A 25,726-nucleotide genomic window follows, 5' to 3' on the forward strand; every position below is an offset into this window, starting at 1 on the left:
ACACAGGCAGCCGTGGTGAAGTGCAGGGGGAAGGCCACTCTCTGCTCATTACTAAAGCAGACATTTTTAATATTCTTTTTTTATTATTATTATTTAAAGGGGTTAAATATTTTGAGCCCAGCCATGCACTGTTAGAAGGATTTGAGTACGTTTGAACAAAACATTAAAAAAAAAAAGTCTGCAGCTCTTATATGAAATACCAGGCGTGAACTGACAACATACTCTGCATGACAATGAACGTAATGAAGCCAGGCGGGATGAGGAACATCAATCATCCACGGCAATAGGATAGGTGTGGGCGGGGAAGGGGCCGATGACTGCATTAGAGCTCAGGTTGGGAAGAGATCTCCATTCTCCCGCTGCATGAGACATAAACACCTGGAGCCACACTCTGGTTGTGAGCAGGAGCACAGCTCAGGCAGCTCCCACACCAGGGGCATGGGAACGAGCTCCTGCATGCTCCCTGAGCCTCCACTGCCATAAAAGCTGTGGGGGCACATGCATCGCTCCCAGCAGTCTCACCCCAGCACCCCAAGGAGTGTTCAGAAGCCCCTCATGGAGTGGGGAACCCACACCCAGTGCCCACTGAGGAGCTCAGAGCAACGAGGACCGTGTCGCCCACGTGTTCCCCGTGCACCCCATGTGCTCCCCCCACGCTCCCCGTGCCGGTGCTGTTTCAGAGACCCACGCACAGAGCAGGGGGAACTGAGCCCGCAGCACAGCTGCCCACGCGCGGGCCCCGACAGATGCCCTGAATGAACGGGAGGGAAACACGCTCCACTCCGCTCTTTAATTATAGCCAGGTGGCACGGTGCTGCAACACTAACAGGTAATTTTTCAAGCTGGAATTTGTTTCTTTCAACATTAACATCCCCTTAACCTGTTTCTCAAGGCACAGGCTGAGAGCTGCCATCGCTGCGGTGCAGCATGGCACAGCCTCATCCTGTGGGGTTGCAAGGAGCAGAGCTGTGCACAAGGACAAGGGGACAGGGACACCCTGGCTGCTCCCTGGGGTCACAGGCTGTGGTGGGAAAGCACGCAGGTGCCAGATGGGGCTAAGCTTTGAGCAGCTTCAGGATCACAGAACTGTAGGGCTTGGAAGGGATCTCTGGAGCTCCCCCAGTCCAACCCTCACAGTAGGTTGCACAGGAACACATCCAGGAGGGGGTGCAGTCCTCAGCTAGGCTCTCTCTGGCAGGTCCCTGTCTGTCTCTACCTGGGGAGCCCAGCACTAGGCGCACTGCTGCAGAAGTTAACTCCCCAGGGTAGATAGAGTAAAGGGCAGGGGCACCTCTCTCACCCACTGGCCTCACTGTGCAATGCAGCCCAGGGTCCCACTGGCCGCCTTGGCCAGCAGGGCACACCGTTGGCACATGGTCACCATTGTGGTCAATTGGGACACCATTAATCCTCCTCGGCCACCAGAACACCCAGCTCCTTCTCCACGAATTATTTTCCAGCAGCTCAGCCCCTACTCTGTACTGATGCATGTGACTATTCCTCCCCAGCTGTAGGACACTTGCCCTTGGTGAACCTCCTCAGGTTCCTTTCTTCCCCCCTCCCAGCTCTCAGCCTGGTGCAGTCTCACTGGAAGGCAGCTGTGTGATCAATCGTGGCCCTGGAGGACCAGATTAAACCATCTGAGAAAGGAGTTCTGGGTTTGGTACGGAGGTGTTGGGAGCTGCAGCAGCCCCAGAGGATCGGCACTGAGCCCACTGCAAAGCCTGGCCTGGGGCACACTTACACAGTTGCACGGGTGCTGCACAGCGCTGCCATGTGTTGGGTTACAGATGGGCTCAATTAGATGCACAGAGACAGAAAGGAGGCTTGGAAAAAAAAACTGAAAAAAAAAACCCAAAACCCTAAAAAAGCCCAGCACATGACAAGAGAGAGAAGATCATTAAAAACTTGGCAGCCTACTTTAACGGCAGTGACCTGGTAATTTGATATCGTAATTGAAACGCCAGGCTGGGCTCTGGGGAGGAGGCAGAAATATGGCAAGGTGTCCCTGCAGGGTGGGAGCAGGCACTGAGAAGAGGGCGGTCCTGGTGCATCCCTGTCACCACACACACACAGCCCTGGGAGATGGCTGCTGGATGGCTTTGAAGCCTTGTTTCTTGCTGTAAGAGCACATTAATCCTGCTCAAGGAAGATAAAAACCCGGTCCCCAAAGTGCTAATAATAATATAACTCAGTTTAAACTGAATTTTGTCACTTATCTCCAAAGCAGAGAGGAAAACGTCAGTTGCCTTTTTCTGCCTCTTATTCCCCTCTTAAATTTGAGATACTCTGAACATTGTCTGGCATTCAACACCAGAGAGAGCAGGGTCATTAAGTAGCAGTGCTCAGATAGCACTGCTGTCACTGCAGGCAGGGAGGTGCAGAGGCAGCAGCTGCTCACGGATCTGTCCCCATCCAGGCACTGGGGTGTATCTGCCTGAAAGAGTTGGTGCTATGTGAGCCTGTCCCAGACGCACTGCGGTACCTTCCTGAACTGGGAGCACAACTGAAGCCTGCCCGAGCACAGAGCTTTCTCATGCCCATGGACACTAGCCAACAGCGTTCACAGCTCTGATCCTAAAATTCATCTTTCAAGGCACTGGAGATTCAGAGACGGAGCTGCTTTTTGCTTCTGAATGCCAAAGCAAGAAGAATTTATGCTGAGCACATGCTGCACGATAAAGAAGTCATTTCCTTCAGATATTCTATTTAGGGTACAGAGCTCATACACAAATGAGCCGTTTCCCAGACGCCCTCGACCAGAAGTGCTGCTTCATTCTCTGCTGACCCCCAGGAGCCCTGGGGTCACTCTCTGGTACTTCTCAGTCAGGTGGCTTATAGGCAGGAGTCTGAAATTGGTCCTAAAAGTGTAAAGGGATCTTCAACCAAGACTAGCACTGTGATTGGAGTAGTCTGATTAGTTTAAAGCTTGGTGATTGTTTTTTTTATTGTTTTTATTAGAAATACAGGGGACTGAGAAGATGCTCACAGACCACGCTGTCTCCTTAGCAGTATGTAAATGCAGTATGTAAATGCCACTCAAACTTCACTGCACAGCAGCTCTGTGTTCATGGTCTAGTCTTGGTTGAAGACCCTTTTCCCGAGGTAAATTTACCTAAAACAACAGAACAGCACAGGTGAGTACTATTTCTCACCTCACTTGAGTATATTTTCCCTCTGATAACAACACAAACCATTTAGCACTTGGGTCCCACGTGCTCCCACGGCACATGCATGGATTTCATTTCACATCACATAACAGTACTTCCACATGAGCAAGCTCCTGCTTCACCTAGCCAGCCCCGGGCTCAGCCACGAGGCCAGCATCCACAGGGCACTCCCTGGCAGTAGGGCTGTGCCTCTGGATGCTGCTCCTCTGCAGGTTTGGGAAGCCCTTCCCAGAGCAGCTCTTCGGAAACCAATGAGGCACCAAGGCGGCCCTTGCTTAACCAAGGGACTTGTTTGGCAGTGCCAGAGGTGCTGCACAGTCCTTTTGCTTTTCAGGAAGTGCAGAAATCACCATCATAAACACAACAGCAAAATATTTTTTTGTCCGATGTAAAGATGAACGACTTCCCCGCTGCTGCCTGTGGCTAATGCCAAGAGTGCTGTGTTTTGCAAGGTTCTCTTTTCTCCATACTAAAAAACGTCCGAAGGGTTTCTTGTACCCCCAGAAACGGCGGGTCAGTTTAAGTACTGCTGAGAGCAGCAGCCAGACGGGGTCCCCTTAACGCAAAGCTTCCTACAGAGGCTCTGTGAAATGCTGCAATCATGTTGTGCGATGGTGCCACAGCCCTTCCTGCAGCACTCCCCGACCCCACTCCCTGCCGGCCCCACACGCTGCACCTCCCCGCGTAACCCAGTGCCTGCCAGCAGGAACACACCGCACTTATTTACCCTGGCAGCCTTGTGAGGTGCAGACGCAAACGTCTCCCGACACGAACAAAGCTCCCCTGCTCAGTGCTATGTAGCAGGAACATGCAAGACGCTTCCAAGATCCCTTCCAGCGGATCCCTGCACACAGCAGCGTGCCATTCTGCACACATCAGCAGCCCCCTGGAGTGGGAAGGCTTGCAGGGGGCTGCTGCACCAAACCAAATGCATCCTTCAGCCCTTCCACCTCCCCCTGCCCCACACCAACCCACCCCATGCTGTGGAGCTCCCAGTCCCATGGAACAGCACAGGACTGGATGATAAAGCCCCTTCCTGCTGCTGCCAGCCCAGGGCATTGTGATACTGCCCCAAACCCACAGCCCCACTGCTCCATCCCTTCCTCTCTCCCCAGCCGAGGTGAGAAAAGCACTGGACTCTATCTTGTTATTTCAACCACTTCCTCCTGCCATGCAGGTGTTTCTTTTGGTGTCTAATTCTTCAGCCTTGATAACACCAGGTGGTCCCATCGGGGAGCGTGGGGCCCAAAGCCCTGTGGCTTCAGCTTCCTCCCAGCACCGCCCATGCCCCACACCATTCCCTATGCCCCACAAGCACCCCAGGTGAGTAGGGAGCAGGTTTCGGGGTTCAGCAGCCAACAACAGGCTCAACAACGTTCAGCAAATCCATTTTGAAAAGAGGAAAAATGATACATTAAAGCAGAGAGCCAACAAGATGCAAATACAAAGGCCACGGCTCTGCTGAACAAGAGCTCCAGACGCCTCAATGAGCTGCCAGGCACCCCCAGGCAGGGGGGACAGCTCTGCCCCCAGCCCCCCAAAGCCCCGCTCCATGGCTCACAGCCCCATCCCAGCTGGGAGAACAACTGCCACCGTAGCCTGATTGAGCCCCATTTCACACTGCTACACGCAGAAACTCCCACACGTTCCGTACTTGGACAGCTGATTTCCTTGGAAAGTCTGCAGGGCGCCGTGACATGGAGAACCCTTCCTCCCACCAGAAGGGGAGAGGGAAAGCTGAGGAGGGGGCAGGCAAAAAAAAAAAAAAAAACCCCGAGCTAACAATTTGGAGATTGTCCAATCAACGGAGAAGAAAAAAAGAGTAATTTATCAATCACAACCATGTCATGGTGGAACACAGGCAGGGGAATAACAGAGCCCAGCACAGGGACACCCAAACTTCATGGGGCAGTGTCAGGGGGTCACAGGTCCCTTGGCAGGAGGAGGCTCACAGCAGCAAGATCCCCTAGCACTGACCCTCCAGAGACAAGTGCTCCTGCACAGCATCCCCACATACCCCAGCGACACTGCTGCAGGAAGGGATGCAGATTACAGTTTTTTGTTGGTTTTCCTCCCTTGAAAACAGGCCATTATCTCATGACAGTTCAGAGCGCTGTGTGTTATTACACAGCAACACGACTGCCTTTAAGACACTCAAAGGGCTGCAGCTGGCAGGATCTCTCGTGCACTTGGCACTCCTTTTGATGCTATACAAATAAAGTATTAAAACACCATTTCCAGCATGAAGGTTTGCCATGTCTGCTCACTGCTCTCCCTCCAGCCAGAGCTGCACAGCACAGAGCTCTATGGGTGCTGCAGGAAGCACCAGAATTCAGCACCAGAGCCTAACCCCATGAGGTGCAGTGGCTGCAGCACAACAGTACAGGGGTGTGCAAGCATGGCACGAGGTCGGCAGAGCCAGCAGCTATCAGACACTGCGGTATCACATTAAGGGAAGCACCTACAGCATGCTACTGTGGGGGAGGGAAATTAGACCAGAGGGGGTTTTTGTTTTGTTTGTGCTTTGCCAGTTGAGGTGAGTTTTGCTGTAGCTCTCAATGGCCAGGTTGTTCAGAACCTACTTTACAAATAAGACTTCTCCAAGTGATGGATTGGAGCTGCTCTTCTTGGGCAGCGGTCCTACACGATTACATGGCACTGTGCTCAATGAGAGTGTTATCTGGGCTGCCAGCTTTTGGACGGGAGAGGAGAGTCCTCTTATTTACATGGAGCTCTGCAAAGAGCCTTCCTGGCTCACTTTCCACATCCACGTCCCCACCGGCCAATAGGACTATATTAATGTTTATGATATGGCCTACTTTTTAATGCGGCTCTGTCCCGGTGAAAGAAGCCATTTGCATTTTTAATGGGATTTGGATAAGCAATTCCACCCATCCACAGAGCACGAGCCCCTCCAACCCCCATCCAACCTTAGTGCTGCCGGGGGCAGCCCCACACCAGGGGGTGCAGCCCCATGTGGCCATGCACTGCTGCAGTGCGCAGTGCCCACGTTGTGCTCAGCACCATCCCTGCACCCACACCACTCTCAGCATGATGAACACTGCCCTTCCCTGCCAGCCCAAAGGCAGCTTAACAGCCATTGGTTTTATTAAAGTAAAGCAATGAAGGAGAGAAAACCATACACGTGAACCTAAAGGGAATCATAAAAGTATTTAAGCTTGCCTAAAATTTCTTTTGGCTGCTACAAAGCACTCCATATAAATGAGGTAAGGCCTATCAATGATAAGCATGGAGCCTGGCTTTGATAGTTCCCCTGCAGTGGGTCCCTTCCATACCACTCTCAGCTGTGCCATTCCTGCACCACCACCCGAGCTGTGCAGGGCACCCCACCACACAGCCCCACACCCACACTGCAGGAAAGCCACAAACCTCCCCAATGCTGCCTCGTGCAGCAGCCTCCTGGGTATCCCCATGTGAGGAACGATGCTTCTGGGAGCAGAGGGTTGCACACAACTGCTGGTGCTTTGCAGACAAGGGGCACTAAGGTACTTGCAGGGGCAAATCCTGCTGCAAACACATAGCTGTGTGTACTGGGAGGGCTCTGGGTCCTTCCAATCAGACTGTGTTTGAGCCATCCAGCCCTACCCATGCCAAACAGTACCAGCCCTGCCCATGGCCTCATCCCACAGCCTGCTTGCTGTAGGGCCAGGCTGTGGCCCCAGCATCCCACAGCACCCCCAGCACCGCGGTGCCAGCTCTGCCCTGCAGATGGGTCTCGGGCTCAGCCTCAGAGATCGGCAGCTGCCTGGGGGCGGCTTTCCATATCTGATGCAGTAATAAATATTTGGAAGGATTTGTTATTCTGTATAAACAGTAGCAGCATATTGCAGAGGCTCAGCTGAAGAGCTGCTCCTTGCTGCCAGGCTCCCGGATACCACCCGGCCCCAGCACTCAGATCGCCGCTGGTGATGCCACACTCAGCCCGGACTACACATCATTCCTGGTTCACAAGGGACCCTGCACACAGCTTTCCAAGCCAGAAGCAGCACGGTCCCTCAGCATCATGCTGCACAGCACACAGGCTATTTATCTTGGAACTGATGCAAGCTGAAGCTACAGAAAAGGAAACAGGTTCAGCCCAGGACAGCAGATTCATTTGCCAGCCACCCCCAGGGAAGCACTTCTCTGCCCTTCAGACTCCGGAGCATAAAACACACACCCACCAAAAGGTGTTTCCCCAAAAAAATTTGTCTGTTCTACACTCTGCCAGGATTTTAATCCACTGCAAATGCAGTTCTCATGCAGAGTTTATGTAGATGGCTGAGTCCATTCTTGGTTGCGCATCCTTCTGTTACACCACCACTCCACTCAGCACCTCTAAGATCTTCCTCCTCCTCCATCACCGGCAGGCAGTGCTGCTCAGCAGCAGCCCAAAATCAGCCCCACCAACATCCATAAAAATTAGGTTAAAACTCTATTTCATTACAGCATTGTTCTGGATGGCAAAGGCTGAACTCAGGATATCCATATGACGGATGGGATGCTTTCTCCTGCAGCATCTCCAGGTGGGTGGCTGCCACCAGGGGGATGGGGCTGCAGGGCTCCAGCAGTGCCTGGGCACTGCCTGGCCACACCACTGCCGTGGGGTGGGAAAGCAAGAGTCAGCTCCCAGGAGCAAAGCACTGCAAGTTCTCGGAACTGAAGATGAATCCCTCTTCCAGCATTATTCCTCTGAAGTTGTAATACCCACTCAAGCGTGCCAAGTTCAAGAAGCCAAATTATTTTCAGTTTGGCTGATGTATCTGAGGAACGATTCCTGTGAAGCTGCTCGCTCCATTATCAGAGCAGAATTTGGCCTACATAGAATCCCTCTGCTCCTAGCACAAGCTGCTGACAGTCCCTCTTGGGAGCAAGGAACATTCTGGACAACGCATGTAATGTAAGGGAACAGCCAGACCTGTGATCACCATCTCCACTTTCATCCAACCTTAGGTCTAAGCCATTATTTCACTTCGTTCAGAGTGCCATGCCCCCACACAGAACACAGGCACTGCCTCTACATCGGCCCAGAGCTTCTCCACCTCCCACACCACCTGCTGGGCACCACCACAGGAGCCTGCAGAGCCCCAGTGCATTACACAGCTCCATAGGGTGCAGGGCCCAGGGAGTGCCCCACCTCAGCTTGGGTACTGGGAACAATTTCTTCCCTGAAACAACAGTCAGGCAGTGGCACTGCTGCCCAGGGAAGTAGTGGGGTCACTACCCAAGGAGGTGCTCCAGAGTCTCAGAGATGTGGCACTGAGGGATGTGGTCAGTGGGCGCGGTGGGATGGGGTGGGGTTGTGCTGGAGGGTCTCAGAGGTCTTTTCCAACCTTCATGGTTCTGTGATTCTGTACTTGTCACCTGTGTGCTACAAAGGAAGCACTCCCAGCTCTGGTGGTTCTAAAGAAAACCATCCCAAATGGCAATTGACGCGAGATTGGAAGCCAAAGCGCTCTCTATGGCAACCGGAAAGGTCTCAATTATCCATGCAGGTGGCATTGAGAGCAGCCCTGAGGCACAGGGCTGGTAAACTCGGCTGTTGATAGGAGGTATTGAGGAAGAATTCTCATTCAACCCTCAAGAGCTCAGGCAGCTCTTTCATTAGTGAAAGATATTCTTGAGCTCCCTGCACAATCGGAAGGACCATTATATGCGCAACTTAAACCCATCTGAGTGTCTTAACTGGTGGGGAGCGGGGAGGAGAAGAAAGAAAGAAATCCGCATTCAAACACAAGAAAACCCGTTCCCGTAGCAACAGCAGCATTTGCGGAGGGCTCTCAGACACAGAGGTATTTGGCACGTGGATTTCTGCCCATCTCTATCGCTCTGCAGGACACGGCAAGGAGAGGTGTGGGCAGAGCATGCCCACATTGCCCTGCATCTTGAGGTGGCTGGGAACCAGAGCAGAGCTCCAAAGGTGGGCCCCATAGATAACCACGTGCTGAGCTCCCCTGACAGAACTGCCTGTCCCACAGCAGCACTACACACACAGCCCATGTCCTCATGGCATTGCATCCACCTGAAACCACTACCGAGCACGTGTGTGTCTTCTCTTGCATGTCACTACATGGCTCTGCAGCACGGCAGCCTCAGAGCATTGGGGAAATTAAGGGTCTTGTAGGGCACTGCCAGACTGCAGGGAGAAGCTCTGTACAGCCCCAACCTGGGGGATATCTACCCACGCACCACCAAAACCTACAAAAAAGCCTTCTGCATGCTTTACTGTTGGCCTCCAGCAGTGAGTCTGCAATGAGGACTTCTTTAAGCAAGGGAAAAAAAAATACTTGAAAGAGCAAGCGGGAGGGAAAGCTGCCATACTGTGGGCTGCACCAAAACTTCCTCTCCACAGCAGCACAGCAACCTGCCTGCCCTAATGGGGTCCCCCAGGAGCAACTGCTCAGCTCATGCACAGAAGCTCCACAGAGCCAGTTTCTTACCTGGTGCAGAGCTGCTCCACAGCCAGCACCTGGGGCTGCACCAGAGCATCACTGGGAGGGCACAGCCCCAGGGGAGCACTGCAAACCTGAACAGCTGAGGGAAACTGGCACAGGTGAAAGAAGGGGAAACAGAAGAGACTGGCAGAGCCCCGGCTGCTGCTCAGCTGCCACGGGGCTGCAGAGCACTGCAGGGCTGTACCTGCTGCACCTGCTCAACAGCAGCAGGATGGTGGACCAAGGCTGTGCGTGGAGCGTGGCAGTGCCTAAGCAGTGTCTTCTGCTGGGACAAGCGGCAGATGGGCTGCTCTCATGTCCAAGGGAAGATGGACCAAGCAGAGCAAAGGACAGGAGTGCACGCTGGGTACCAAGGAGCAGGCAGCATTCCTGGAGATGCAGCTGTAGACAGATAAGTGTGAGCTCAGGTACAGAAGTGAGAGAGCAACAAGGAGCAGCAGCAGCATCCCCATCTGCAGCCTTCAAGAACAAAGATCAGAGCACAGCTCTAGCCAGGAACCCTGTGCTATAGCATGGCACCGAGGGCCTCTGCCAAGGGAGAAATCCTGGCTTCTTGGCAAAGGAAAAGCTAGGGGTGACACTCACAGAGAGCCTCCAAAGACTGAGTGTATGCCAGCTGCTCCCTCTCACTCCAGGAGCAGAGTGTCTAGGGTACCCTGGCTCCATAAGCTGTCCACAGCACAGTGACAGGTGGCACAGCCCCTTGGTGCCAGGACGAGCAGGACACACTGCCACCCACAAGCACTGCTCGGGTTCACAGCGGTGAGAGAAAACCTTTGGACTTCAGAAATAACTTGGGGAAACGATACTACAGATCATGCCCAGGCACACACTGCACTCACTGCTCTCCCATGAGAAGAAAAAAAGGGTCTGTGGTCTGTGCTGGAGGACTGCTGGAGCCCTTTCCTGCACTGTTGTGTACACCCCAGAGCAGAAGCTGCTGTCGGTGAGCTCCCTTCACACTCCCCAAGCACAGCCTGGCCTCAGCTTCCCCAGAAAGGCTACCCTGAAGCTGAACACAGTCACTACAGGAACAAACTGCACCAGGGCTGGGCACTGCCATCTTCCCTCAGTTTATTTTCTGTTCTTCTGCCTTGATATGAAGTCATGTGTTTGAGTTATCAGAGAGCTGGAAGTGAGTCAGCACAGAAAACCATAGCCTAAGAATGTAACTAATTAAAACTATTCACTCAAGCCAGCATGCTCCAAATTACTCAAGACCCTAAACAAAGCCAAATGCATCAGTGGGATGCAGCAAGAAGCCCTGGTACACAGCTCCTGCCCTCTGCAGCGTGTTGCTGTGGGAAGCAGCCTCACTTCAGTACAACACCCAGGGCTTTGCTATGGTGGACCACATTCCTCACTGGAGCCTGCATAACTCAACACAACGCATGGAAATGGACCAAATTTGCTGCCCAAATCCAGAGGCCAGAACAGGGCATGTTACTCCTCAAATCCATCAGATACGGGACAGGGCAGCAGAGGGAAGCAGTAGCTTTTCACTGCTTATGCAAAAAGGATTTAGTTTTAAAAGCCCTCTCCAGCACAGAACACTTTCTTTACACAATGCAGATTAAGTATGAGAGCGCAAAGCAAGCCCAGCAACAGACAGACAGGGCTGCAGCAGTGCAGGATGGTGACAGCCTCCAGCACAGCCCCACAGGGCAGATGCTATCTGACCCCCACATACGTGATAACAGGGAGCAATACAGACTTGTGAGAATGGAATTCTAACAGCAAAGAAATGCCACACACAGATGCTGACTGCTCCCACACCATTCATCCCCCTCCCAATCAAGGGAGGGAGCGAGAGATCCAAGGCTCTATAATAAATCTATTATTTAAGCATGCAGTAAGACTTGGGTTATGGTAATAAACTTTGACAGTAGCTAACTAACCATCCAGCAATGAGCATTGCAAAAATAACATCAGACAATTAAACAGGACTTCTAAAAATAGCCCACTCGACCTGCCGCCACCACCAGCCCCAGCTTTCCCCAGCAGAGGAGCTGCTGAAGTGGTGTCAAACCTCAAAACATTTCAGCTTACAACTGAAGCAGTGCAGTTTCTTCAGGTGACCCACCCCTTCCTCAATCCAGATCACTCAAATCTTCACAGAGAGAGATCTCACCACGTGGCAGGCCAGAAACAGAGAGAGATGGATATTGATTGCAATAACAACAGAAGTGCTGGGAAAGGCTGCAACGAGAACAGGGCTGCAGCAGCTGGAGCCTGCACACAAGATGTGCTCACCCCAGGGAAGAGCTGCAACAGGACGAGGAGCTGGAAGCCTCTGGGGTTGAGTTGCCAGTGTTCCTCATCAAACCCTGCAGCACTAAGCATGCCTGGTGCAACCTGAACTAGGCTGCAGGACAGCTGAGCTCCACGGTGTTCATTGCTGTCACTTGTCAGGATGCTGAGAGTCAGCACTGCCCCTGGGAGCCCTGTTGCCTTGGGTTTTGCAACCTGTGCACTGCGTTGCTTCAGGCAGGAGGCAGCGAGCAGGACTCTGGGCTCATGCCAAAAGGAAGGTGAGCTCTGAGCCTGGTGCTACACGGGTGCTGCTGGATTGTAAGGGCCGATGGAGCACTGCGTGCAGCATGGACGGGATCGCACTGAATTAGAGCAGGCAGACAAGTGCTCAGTACTACAGAAGGGCACCATAGTCGATAAGAGCAGAAGTGAAAGCCCAGGTTCTGAGCAGGGCTCAGAACACAGCGATGCAGCAGGATGGGAGTTGACATGGGCCAGTCAAGCTGTGCAGCCAGGGGATGAGCTGGAAAATCTGTCCAGTATCAGATGCAAGGGCAGCACACTCCATTGGTGCTGCAGGAAGAAGGCAGAAAGGTATGCCTTGCCTGAGGAGAGGGACAGCAGTGGTGAATGGCTGAAGACTAACAATGCTATGGAGAACAGTATAGCAACTAGAGACCTCGCAGGGGACAGCAGCAGCACCCTGTGCTCCTCCCTCAGCTCCTTCATGCAAGCAGGGTAACATCACCACCTTCTTCTCCCACCGAAATCACCAATATGACAACGGTGGTACATTATGTGACAGCCCAGTTGAGATCTGTGCCTCAGAAATGGGACACTGCAGGAGCAGCAGGCAGATGGCACCGGGATCAGGCTCACCCCTGAGCTATCGGGGATGCCAGGCACGAGGCTCCCCAATGGAACAGCTCCTCTCCAGGCAGTGGGTTGGCAGCTCCCATACAGCAGGGCTGGACAGCAAATAAAACCCAAACAGGACAAGAGCTGAATGTGCAATGACAAAATCGATGGGAACAGCTGGCCTGAAAGGCAGCAGTCTGCACAAGGCCATTGCAGACCCCACAGTCTCTACAGGGATGGGAAGCAAGAAGTACATTCTTTATCAGCATCCATCAACCCTCATGTAGCAGAGGAAAAGCACATCAAAACCAACAAGAGATAAAATTAAACACAAGCAACAGGGGGGCATTGCAGACACCTCCTTCACTAAAACCCAGCAGCTGTGCAGCAGCCACCCCAGCACAGACTCACTGTGACCTCTGCTGCCCTGCAGGGCCACTTGCTCGTCCCAAAGGCTTTGTGAACAATGAAAAGCATGACCCAGCACTCCTGGAAGGTCCCCTGAGTCCTTTGCTAAACAGGTGGGCAATAGCAGTTGCACAAGAACATGGGCCATCCCCATAGCCAGGTCACAGACCTGAGAGCAACTGCCTCACAGCACTGCTCCATGGGATACAGCCCCATGGCGTGCTCACTCTGTCACTCCTAAAGGCAAAAGCTTTAGCGCCCCATACAAGTCAGCAGTGAGCTGACAGCTATTATTTTAGGAGTCTCCATCTGGACCCATTGCAGCATCTTGCAGCTCTAATTTAGGGCACAGAAGGACGCAGGAATGGCTGCGCCTCCATCCCGGCCCCACAGAGCACGCACGTGGCTGCGGGAGGGCGGAAAGCAACACGCCGCCTGAGAGCACATGTCCCCACAGCACCCTCGGGGAATTGGCTGCTTTAGAAGTGGTGGGAAAAGCACTTTGTGCAAAGAGAGGAGCACCCTGGGGAGATGCCTTCAGCCACTGCAGCGGGAGAAAGTGCCTCATGCTGCGAGGCCATGCAGCACCCACAGCTGTATCTTAGAGGTGAGCAGCACAAGAAGAGAGCATTGGGCACAGAGCTCCTATCCCACCAAAGCAGCTGTACCCACTGCTCCAGGCACACCATATCCAACAGCCCAGAGCAGCTTTGTCCCCATGCAGGACTATGGCTGCATCCCTCCTGCACCCCTGCACAAGGACGAATGCAGAACTTCCCTTGTGCTTTGCACCCCTCCACTTCCCCCTCGGGAAGTTACCAGCCCAACCATGTTATTTTGAACCTCTCTAAGTGCTGTCAGAACACTGGTCGCTCACATGATTCTCCTCTGGCGTTTTCAAGAAGTACTCTTGTTTCGCTCTGACATGGTGGAAGAGAAATTGCAGCTGAGTGGTGAGGAGCGAGGAACTTGCAGCAGAGCTGCCAGGGCAACGGGTGCAGGAATGGGATGGGCAGCGAGTCCCCACCAGCCCCAGGGCTGCCCTGCGGGTGGACAGCACCCTTCCAACCCCTCCAGCTGGGCCCAGGGAAAGGGGAAGAAGATTCAAGTTACAGGATTGTTAACTTAAAGGGGATTACCGAGAGGAACCCTGCAACTCAAAGGACACAACAGAGCTGACATGGAAGGGGTGGGCGGCGACTGATCCGATTCTGGCTGCTCTGCATCAAGAGACAGAGGCAGGGACAACACACAGGACTGAGCCACCCTCAGCCAGGAACATTGCACCAGCACATGGCTACACAGCTCCTTTTGCTGGCTCTACAGAGAAGCATCTAATGGCAATTCATAAGTAACTGCTGGATTCAGTATTCCTTTACAAGAATCACAGCCTTATAATTTCTGCAATTAGAAAGGGAGTTCTTCTTCAGTGATCTAAAATAGAAGTTTTTGTCACAAATTACTGGCTTTCACTCCCCTCATACCTGAGCTTAAACTGAAACTTAAATGGAAATTTACAGGAGAAGCAGAAAGTGAGTCAGTCTGCCCTTCGCAACGATCATTTATTTTCACCTTCCTGGACTCAGATAATAGTATCAGCAGAGATAATCACTTTCTTCAGAACTCCCTGTGAGATGGGGAGTGGGCTCTACACGTGCTGTGCATCAGCGCTGCCCTGGGATGCTGCAGGAAGGGCACTTTCCTGCAGGCACTGCATGCTCACACTGCTGCTACCCCACAACTCCTACCCATACAGCAGCTCAGCAGAGGCAGCTAAGGCAGATCCCAAAGTTCCCCTCCCAGAGCCATCAGCCCGCAGCCACGAGCTCTGCTCTTTGTGCTGTCAGCGCTCTGAGCAGACGGCACAGCAGGAATGGGTTCACAGAGCGCAGCTCAAGGTGCTTTGCTGTCACCCAGCAGCAGAGCTGGGATTCAGGACCACACTGCAAAGCCTCCCCCTGCCCCAGTACATATCTGTGAGCATTCGGGTCAATAGGGGACTGCTGGAAGGGTAAGAAATGCTTTTAGGTATATAATAAGGGAGAATTAAATTCTGCTCCAAGGTTGGGAGAAGAAAGCCATTTATCACACAGCTTCTGATGACAGCACTTGTCCACAGCCTGGATGAGAGCTCTCTTCCCTTACAGCAGAGAGAGAATGGCAAAACAAAAAAAATCAGGCTCTGAATTGTTGGGCATTGACACACGCATTCTGATAGTTCCAGGGAAGGAAGAAATTTGAACTGCAGAGTTTGAAGTTACTTTAGCAAAGATTCTCCACCAGGGTTTGGTACTTGATAAAAAATGCACATTGCCATCATGGTTTCCTAAGCAAATGAGCTATTGTTACTTCTTTTTCCAGTCCAGCAGCATCCTGCTCTGAAGATCTAACAGCAGCCCTACTGAGCAGCTGCTAATTACAGCCTCTCCTCCTGCCAAAAGCCCAGTCCCAGAGCCTCTAAACGATCCAAGGGGAGAAACTTCATCCACCCCAGAAGGCACCGGGTCAGAGGTTCTGCCCTAACCTCTGCCATGGCCACACAGCTGCCCACGCTGTGCCCACTGCAGGCTGCTGCCCTGGCACAAACCCCACTGCCCTCAGCCACACGGCACAAGGACAGGCTCAAGGACACCTCTCCCACCAGCATCCCCCTTCTGCAGGCTCTGTACTGCAGCACCTGGCTCTGCCTCCACTGCGCAGCCACCTGCAAAATGGGATGTCACTGCAGCGGGAGGGGATGGCATCAAGGAAGTCACACAGTGGCAGGAGGCTCTGGGATGCAGTGCCAGGATGTTGGCAGCTCTCAGGACGGCTGCTGGGCTACGAGCACGTGCTGACGACTGTGTCTGAGGCAGGGAGAGCCCCAGCAGAAGCGTTGCACTCGGCTCCTCGCTGCCATGAAGGTCACTTTGTCTCACCCGGGAGTGCTGCACGCTGCTGCCACAGCCCTACAAGCCTCATTTCCAGGAGCCTTTGGCCCTGAGGCACTTCTCCGTCAAAGACGGATGAATAAGATACATTTGAAAGTTAATGGGCCAAGCTATTGGGGTTGGCCCACGATCACAACATGGGGGAGCTCAGCTCTATGGCTGCTGCCCCTGTCAGGCGGGGGTGCAGGGGGCTCTGCTCCAGCCCCCAGCTCCCCTTGCACAAAGACAGCTCCCCACTGCAATGCCAGCTGCTGCATGGAGCTCTGAGCTCCAACCTGCCCCCAAGCCACTGCTCCATTGGGCTCACCATGCACTGCTGGAGCAGATAACCCCTCCTATGAGGGCATGCTCCCGAGCAAGGAACTGAAAGGTGGCAGTGAAGCACTAACCCTGCAGCAAAGCTAACCTCCATCATGATGGGGCAGAGGTTGCATCACAGCACAAACAGCTTCCAGAGCTCACACCAGCTATAAACCGCAGCTCAAAGGGTTCTTTCAAGCCATGCATGAACGTCCCATCAGGAGAAGTGACAGTGTACCAACAGACAGCACCGGAGCCACAGGGTCCGCGCTGCATGGCACTGCTGCAGCCCCACCTCTCCCAGCTGGGGAGGGATACAGACACACCCAGGACTCACCCCCCCCCCCCCCACTTCACCACCTGAGCCATCCTCTGCTCACCTGCCTCAAAGCAGCAGCATGTTACAGAGCATTTCCAAGTATACTTGACCTAAGCAAAAGCATTTAGCGTAACAAATGCAAAGAAAGAATAAAGCCTAAAAACAAATTACTCAGCCTCTTCAGGGAGGCACAATATTAACGATCTTGACAAGCCCCATCATTTTGCTTACGAGGCAATGCTAGAGGTCCCAGCCAAGCAGCACACAAAGATGGAAAGAGCTCTGAATCAGCCTCTCCCCAAACCACGGCGCTGATAAAGGCGGCAGAGCTGGAGACGCGGTAAATAATGACTTTGCACTGCGTCAGGAGCTAATCCACTCAGTGATGCAAATTTCATCCGTGGGCCACATCCCCCTCACTCCGGCTCCTCACTGATCTTCCAGAACAGCCTTCGGATGACTCCTGCCTTCGCGGCGATGTCACCAAGTTGCACTGAGCCATTCACCAGCACCAGGACGACTTTCCCACCTCTTCACAGCCGCACGCTCTCATTCTTTGGCTATAATTAGAAACCGTGAAAACGCATTGTTCACGCACTGAGGGTGGCAGCCCGGCGATGTGCTGGCTGCTCGGCCGACTGCTCATTGTTCTCTCTGAAGGTGAAGCAATTCCTGCGTGGCAACAGAGGGACCGAGGGGCACAGAGGCTGAGGCAACACAGTGTGATGAGGACAACTGAGGTTCATACATAACACGATTCCCAGCCATCCCGAGCAGCCAGCAGTTGCCATTACCTAGAAGCCCATCTTGCTCAGAAGATCCTTTGCAGATCACCTAGTATTTGACTTTACTTCCCCAACCATCCCATCAAAGTAATCCATTTTTTTCCTCCTGTTTGGAACATGAAAGAGTTTAGTCCTCTGAGGAATCAGCACTTCCACACAAAGAGGAAAGCTCACAGGTAGACTGCATCTCTGGAAAACCGACATCAGCTGGGTGTAATGGGAGCTGCACTGCAGTGCACCTGAGGGCAGTGAGCCCCAGACCTGCAGGTGCTGTGATGTGTCACTGCTGGGCAAGCACAGCCTGCACAGCCAGGGTCAGCAGCAAGCATCCCCTGCCTGGCACATCTTTTTTAAACCTAGCACAAAAGCCAGACCAAATACAGAAGCAAATTAAGCCAACGAGATGCAGCTCCAATGCATCTGATGCCCAACTGCAGCAGAAGGGCTTGGGTCACACTACCACTCATCCTATGCCACAGACATTAAATTCTAGAAGAAGAGGTTTAACAAGTTACAGGTGCTCGTCTCAAAGCACATGGACTCAGAACAGCTCTGGATGCACAGGACAGGCGGGGCAGCTCTGAGCAGTGCAGGAAGCAGCCCAGTTCTTAGAAGCCCTGAGCATGGCTGCAGCCAGGTCCTTTTCAGATCAGCCACAGAGCCTCGCCCAGACAGAGCCACGTGGCTAATGCCTGCATGCTGCCCATCAGCTGCAAGCATCCCACCTGGGCTGAACACTCCTGCAGATCCATGCACGGGGCAGCTCAGCTCAAGCGTGCCCAGCAGTGAGAGAAAGCATCGTGTCCTCATTAGCAGCAATTATCAGCACCAAACAGGAGAGTGGCAATTGCTGCACCTCACGCCTGCCCAACCTTGGGCAGCTTCCAGGAGAGAGGCACTCAGTAAGCAAGAAGAGGAGCTAACTGCCTTCCAGGAACCGCTTCCCAGGAAGAAGAGCACCAAATTGCAGCTGAGGTGGCTGCAGGAACAGCCCCAAGGAGGTACGCACCGCAGACCCACGTGCAGGCAGCAGCCACCCACCCCCCAGCACCCCCACACCACGAGGCTGAGCTCGGGGAGCTGCAGGAAGACAGCTGCCACAGCTTCATGTGTGTGTTTCCCTCGGAGGGAAGCGGGATCAGCTGTCGGAAGCAACGGGAGAGCGGAGTCACCGTGCTGACCCCATCCGCGCCGTTCGTGCTTCCTCTTGCAGCAACGAACGGCAAAATAACCCTCAGAAGGAAAAAGACAGCTGCTGGTGAGTTAGTGGTTTCACTACACAGAATTCAGGTGGCCAACACAGAATATGTTGAGCTTATTTTACTTTCTGATGGAGAGCAAGGCCGAGAAAAGCTTGCAGACCAGAGGAGAGCCTAGCAGCAGTAACCCAGAGCAGCCACTGCCCATGGAGCCCCCAGAGTAACTGCTCATCACCTCTACTCATTGCCCAGCAACACATAGCTCTGGGCCTCCTTCCTTCCTGTGCCCTCACTCCTCTCTCCCAGGGCTCTGTGGAGCAGCTCAAGGGATGAGATGACAGCACAGTGTGGGCCAAACAAGCCGCTGCCCGCTTTGTTCCTTGCAGCACCACTTGGAACAGGTCTGCCCTGCCCTCACCTCCCTCCTGCTGCAGGCAGCATGCCAAAGACCATCAGACACCAGTGAAGGATTTTGGTACTGGCAACACAGTGACACCAGAACATGGCGATGAGATCCCAAGGTTGCACACAGCAGGACGGCTGTGCACAGAGCCCAGCAGCTGTGAGCACATTTGTTGCCTTTCTCAGGCTGTTTGTTCCCAGCACTCTGCCTTCCATCACAGCTCTTGAAGAAAACAGGGAACACACTGCCCAGAAAGCCCACTGCCACTCCTCTCCTGCACGGAATTCATTACTCACCTTTTCTAAATGGCTCTAATTGATGGACTTTCAGAATAATGATTCATGGAATCATGCTGGAGGAATTAATTGCACAGCACCACACACCCCCTCTGCTCTATGCTGCCCTTCAGCCTGCAGCCCCATGCCATGCAGCAGTGGGAGCAGCCCACAGCCAGGCTCTGGCAGGTCCAGGGCCCTGCTGAGGGCAATGCACAGGGCTAATACCCTACAAAGACACTTTCTGCAGGAAAAGTCCACCCAGACACTTCTCCTGGGCAAAATCCCATCCCCCCCTACCCTCACAAGCAACCCTCCTCACTGCCACGCACATCTGAGGCAGAACAGAAGACAGCACTCCAACATTTCCCTTCTGATTGTGCACTTTTTAATTATGTGTTGCAGGTAGTTCTGCCCTGAACTAAATAACGGGCACAGTCAGAAGTTAATTTCTTAGTCATGGTGCTCACGCAACTTATTTGCTGATAAATCCAAAGGGGGGGCTGGACAGCATTGATGAGTGTACTCAGCTTGATATTTTGGTCTGTTAAATGCCTTCAGAGAAGCAAGAGCCCTGCTTGCTAGCTGGGAGGGCAGCAGCAGTGCAGAAGGGATGGTAGGACTCCTCCAACTTGAGCTCCACTCCTGCACTAACAGAACCCACACTGAAGTTTGTGAGATTTTAGAGGAGCAGTACCTCCTGCCTTATGCCAGAAATCCAACATACATGGTCTTACTCTGCTTTGAGGCCCTGGTGCTTTCCACTCAGGGATCCATCTGCAGAAACGAGGGCCCAGCAAAAACCTGTAGCTCCCTAGGAGGTGTTCTTGGGACAGGGGACCCACGCACAGCCCTACATGGCCACATGCTCAGCACCTCCTCCAGGCACCAGCGCCCCATGAGCCTGTTGGGCTGGAAGAATTCACAGCATCGTGTGCAAATGAACCAGCAGGCACACAGCAGAGCTGATGCCATCTGCTGCGGGTTTCCTTAGGGACTGCCCAGGCACTCAACTCCCCTGGGAGGCTCAATTGCTGGAGCAGTACCATCAAAGAGACTCAAATCCTGTGCCAGAGCCCTGGGACCAACAGCTCTGCTGGCTGCAAACCTATGTTGCGTGGATCCACACCCATCCCCAGTCAGCAGAGATACCCCAGGAAGGAAGCTGACCACTTTGTCATCAAACTTTAAAGATCGCTGTAGGATGACGGTTACCTTGGGAGATAAAGAAAAATCTACCATTCTAACTGCTAAGGGGGAGGGCAGAGAGAAACCACATCTACTGAGCAACAAAAAATGAACCCTTCAGCACTGTAAGGAGACACTGACATGGCTGAAGGTATCAGTGATCCCTGCTGAACCTGATAGCCGTGGGCCAGGCTCTGCGAGAGGCCTCTGCCAGCCCAGATTTCCTGCCCAAACAACTCCAAAAAGCAGCTGAGGAAGGAGATATCCAGCACAGGAAAGAGCAGGATTAGGGAAACCAGCTCCATTCAGACTGTAACACCCATCTTAGAAGGAGCTCCGGTCACACAGCCACAATGTGAAGGGGCACGTGCCTCCTATTGTCCCTGCCAGCTCAGTTTGATGCAGCCCTGCAGCAGCACCAACCACCTGGCACAGCATGGGGGACCAGCCCCACTTCCCCATCCCCATACTACACTACTGCCTGCAGCCACAGAGCAGTCCCTGCACCACAGACCACACTGCCTTGAGCTGAGAATTGTACTACCACCACGAGACACACGGAAACCCTCCAAAATTATGTTTCCAATTTCTGCTGCATTATATAATTAGCACCATTTGTGTCGCAAAAGTAATTGCAGTAACATTTTTAATTAGTCTATTTGAACACTAACATTTCTCCACTGTGCATAATATGTTGACACGAAATTACTGGGTTTGAGGCAACTCTGAATGATTGGAGTTTGTTTTGCTTTTGTTTCTCCCTTGCTTCACGCAGTCAATAGCAGCACACGGCCCATGCGACGAACACAGCCCTGAGCTGTGCTGGCTTTCACTGCAGTGGGTTTCACTTCCGTCTGGAGGGCAGTGAGGTGGGGGGAGGAAGGGGGGTTGTGACAGCAGAGAAATACATGAGAAACACTCAGGGAGGAGGTGAGCCCCGCCTGACACCCTCAGCCACAGCCTTTATAGTGAGGGCTGTACCGAGAGCACAACAAGTGAGAGCATTGGCGCTGGAGGGTTGGGAGAAGCCATGGAAGAAAGATGTGTGTGTTTGGGACCAGGTTTGGAAAGATTAAATTTGAAGGGTATCTTTGCTTAGTGCATCACTACTGGGGTAGGTAGCAAACAACGTAACCAGAAAAGTCACTGCAGGAGATACAAGCACTCATCACTGAATGATGCCCAAGATCTTTCTTTCCAAGGCCTTTGCTACTTTGTACACGTGAAAGCAATAACAGATGCAGGTTATTTTTGCTTGTAACTGAGAATCACATTACATGGCTCCTCACCTCCCCACAAGCACAGCTTCCCAGGCTCCGGGTTAAGCACAGCCAGGCTCTGACTGCAGCTGAGCAGACCCTGATGGCAGCACAGGTGCACTCTTAACACCTCCAGCACAGCCAGCACCCCGACCTGCAGAGCCTGAGAGCTGCTGGCCTGCAGGAGAAAGATGTCCCAACAATGTTAAACAGGAATATTAACAGAAAAGGAAATGCTAGCAGAGATGGCAGCTCCCAGAAGCAGAGCAGCGAGGAGGAGACCAAGAGCTCCATTCTTGACAGCTTCCAGAGGTGCTCCCTTCAGATATATGCAAGGATAAGAAGGAGATTGTATACAAGGATAAGGAGATTAGCAAGCAGATGAGTGGCATTTGCAGTATCCATTAGTATTTCAAGCTACAATGAGTCAGTTTCTGCAAACTTCCTGCCAAAAGTCACAAGTAATGAGCTAATTAACAATCTAATTATTGCAAATGCTCTAGAAAGAAATCAGGGCACAGGTGAAAACCTACTTAAGCATGGCAATAGGAAACAGCTTAGAAACAAGACAGGCATGTGCCTTAGCTACATTCCCAGCCATCCCCGCTAACAGCAGGATACAACAGTCGGGAGATTATTAAAGTTGAATTAAAGCTGTTGTCATGTCTGTCATACCAGAATAACCTGGAAAGTGGTTTCTATGACAGAAGGGCGTTACAGACCGGCCACACACTTTTGGCAGCATCACTGAGCACAGCACAGCAATGGGAATCCTATGGTGCAACCGCAGCCCTGCAGCCTCTAGGAGGGCACAGGAGCTCTGCTCTGCCCCATGGCTGGGCAGTCAGGTGGTGGACAACAGCTGTACATCAGTACCTCCAAGGTGCCCTTATGGGTCCATTTACTGTCTCTGCTCTAGAGAGGGATTCAGTATCAAAAGCCTTAAGGGTTAAGCCTCAAAGCAAGCACACAATGACACGTTTCAACAACAGTTCTCAACAGTTGGAAGACACCTGAAAGTGATCTGACATCAAATACTACAGGTGAACTGAGCAAACAACCATGAATTACGCAGGAGGAAAGAACAAGCGTTGCCTCACCTGCAGATGACCCCCTCACCCCTCAGCCTTCCCTAGGGCACAACAGATTTCAGAGCTGCTGTGTCTGTACAAACGTACCCCACCACCATGCTGCACGCACCACAAGGAAAGGCAGAATTAACAGCTAAGGAAGACTAGGAAGGCCCACAGAGGTATAAGGTGCACAGAACTCCTCCACGTAGCACAGCTTCACTGCCCACATACAGAGCCTCAGGTGGAGAGGAGCACTGCCCTGAGGAGCAGCACCAGGACAGGTTGCAGCTCCCATACTGCATTCTTCTGCCCCCAGCACCAGCATTTGGGGGGCTGAGGCAGACAGCAGCCTTGGGAGGTTACCCAGTTCACTCAGGACCACTAAGCACAAGTGAGGTGCACCAAGATGAGCTGTTCCTGTACCACTGAGTTACACAGACGTTTTACTCCTTAGCTTGGCATTCGGCCACCTGCCAAAATAAAGCTTTACCCCACATCCTCACTAGAGCAAGACATCAGTGCCAGCAATTACAAGGCTGAGCCACAAGCCCAGGGCTGTAACCCCACGCTGCTGGAACCTGCATCCCCCTCTCCTCCTCTCCTTTACCAGGGACCTCACAGCCACACAGCAAGAACAGCACCCAGCAGCAGCCAGGCAGAGGAGGGTTATGGCAGCTTGGCATACAAGGGCACCCCAGAGAGCCCCTCCCAACCCCAACACCATCAGAACTAGGAATTTCACCTGCAGTAACCCAGAAGCTCTCCCAGCACGTTTTGCTATAACGCCTCATTTTTCCCCAGCAACACAACGGAGCCATTGAAGTTCCTCAGCCCGCACAGCCACGGCCGCCTGCCCGCCGTTAACGAACCTCTTCACATTGAATGCATTAAAACATCAACTTCCCCTGCCTTTTTATTTATTTATTTGGTTGTTGGTTTTTTTTGGGGGGGGAGGGGGGGGGGGGGCTATGCAGCCTTCCGCGCTCATTTTGGGGTACCAAAACCCTATCCACGAGCAGCACTAACAGCATCTCGTCTGCCCCGCGGGGCGGAGGGGGGGGGGGGGGAATGAAATGACGAAGCTGCTTCTCAGCTCTGTCCCTGTGCCCCGCGGCCCCGATGCGCGACACTCACCTTGACACTGGAAGCCTTGCTTGCCGAAACCCCTGCGGGGAGAGAGAGAGAGCTGAACCCCGGCACCGGGAGAGGGGGAGAGCGAGCGGGGTCCGGGCCGGAGAAAGGGGTCGCGGGGCGGGGGGTTCGGCAGGGAATCGGAGATAACGGGGTGGGGGGGAGGAAGCGCGGAGCGAGCGCTCACCAGATGAAGTCGGTGCAGTGGCTGCAGAAGGTGGGCTGCTTGAAGAAGCGCGCCGTGAACTTGTGGTTCTTCACCTCGTGCACGTTTTTCTGCCGCAGGGCTCCCTTACGGGCGAAGCGCACCGGGCCCTCCTCGCCCTCGGGGCCCGGCGCCGCCGGCGGCTCGGCCATGCTGCGCTCCGGGCGCCGGGCTCGGCTCGGCTGGGCTCGGCTCCGCTGCGGGGCTCAGCGACGCTCAGCACCTCTGGCTGCAGCTGTGGCGGGAGGCAGCAACACACACCCGGCAGCGCCCCGCCCCCCTCATCTACATATCACCGCGGCACCGCTCCTCATCTGCATATCAAGCCCCGCCCCTCCATCGACAGACCCCCGCCTCTCAATTCAAGCCACACCCATCTGCTTTGCATGCTGATTTGCATAGAGAGGGGCTGATGCGCGAGTGGGCGTGGTCTGAAGGGGCTCCGCCCGTGCGCTGATTTGCATACAGCACCTGCATCCCGGCGCGCCGTGCCGCGGTCCCACGGGCGCATCTTCGGCCCCTGCTGTGCTGAGGGCGGGGCCGGGGCTGTGGGCACACCATAGCGGTGGTGGGGGTAGCTGGGGTGTAAGCACCCACAGGGAAACCCTGGCGGCAGGCACCAACCCTCAGTGATGAACGCCGCAGGGCTGGCGGGGAGAGCACTGCTCCCAAACTCTGAAACTTTACAGCACTACAGCCAGGGTCGTTTGTTCTGCCCTGATTTCCTGCACTGTGTGAGCCAGCAGCAGCCCGGGGAGGGGAGATGAAAAGCTCAGAGATGCACCTAGGGTGATTTCGGGACTTACAGTTCAAACAATGGCAGTTCATAAAATTACAGTGCAATCACAGCTCAAACAACAGCCTCTTTTCCCCATCTCACTGAAGCCTCCAGGTCAGCCCCATCCTGTACCATCCATCCTCCTCACTCCCTGCCCACAGCACTGCAGAGAGCTCTCCCTACCCAAATTACTCCCTCCCAGCTCCCCTCATGCCAGCCCCATGTCCTACACCTGCTCTGGGAGCATTACATCCGAATGGAAGACAGCTTTACCAAAACATAGCCATGACTGTGACTGTTCCTGCCTTGCCTCAGCTCTTCTGCCCACGGGCTCTTGCTCCAAATAATGCCTCTTGAGCTCCACGGAATTTGGTGCCCAGGAGGGTACCAGAAATAGGCCCCGAGCTGCTATTACACAGCTGTTTAAAAAGCTCCATTATAGTCATTAACCCAGAGCTGACCTGTCCTGCTGGCAGTGTCTTTCCGTAAGCAGACAGCTTGTTACTAACACCCAGCACCCTGCAATCTTAATGCTAAGGAGGGGAGACAAATTGCAGGCATCCCTCCTCACACTGCGCTTTTGTCCCGAGGAGGTTCCAGGCTGCTGGCTGGAGGCGGTGCAGCTGCGGGGCCCCTGCCTGAGGCCTGGGCCCATTCATGGAGCTTTGCACATAGAAATCTTCGCAACAGAAATAGCTCTTTATGCATGCAAAGGAATGGGAGGAATAAGAAAATGT

The 25,726-nt window shown here is 53.5% G+C and overlaps 1 protein-coding gene across 2 annotated transcripts in view; it reads right to left on the bottom strand.

Annotated features, from left to right (window-relative positions):
• PRKCB (protein kinase C beta) overlaps nucleotides 1-24,436 on the bottom strand; it is a 74,079-nt gene extending 49,643 nt beyond the window's left edge. The window contains exons 1-2 of one of the 2 annotated variants that reach the window (XM_065732736.1): nucleotides 24,194-24,436; nucleotides 24,010-24,041 (exon numbers count right to left, since the gene is read on the bottom strand). In XM_065732736.1, coding sequence (XP_065588808.1) covers nucleotides 24,010-24,041; nucleotides 24,194-24,363 — 202 coding nt within the window. In that variant the 5' untranslated portion in view covers nucleotides 24,364-24,436. The remainder of the gene's footprint in view (nucleotides 1-24,009; nucleotides 24,042-24,193) is intronic. The other variant, XM_065732735.1, reaches the window with a different exon arrangement.
• Between the last annotated feature and the right edge of the window lie 1,290 nt (nucleotides 24,437-25,726).

Source organism: Cyrtonyx montezumae, unplaced genomic scaffold (assembly GCF_038088225.1).
Source record: "Cyrtonyx montezumae isolate F1298 unplaced genomic scaffold, pur_monq_1.0 scaffold_16, whole genome shotgun sequence".
In the NCBI taxonomy this organism is placed as follows: domain Eukaryota; kingdom Metazoa; phylum Chordata; class Aves; order Galliformes; family Odontophoridae; genus Cyrtonyx; species Cyrtonyx montezumae.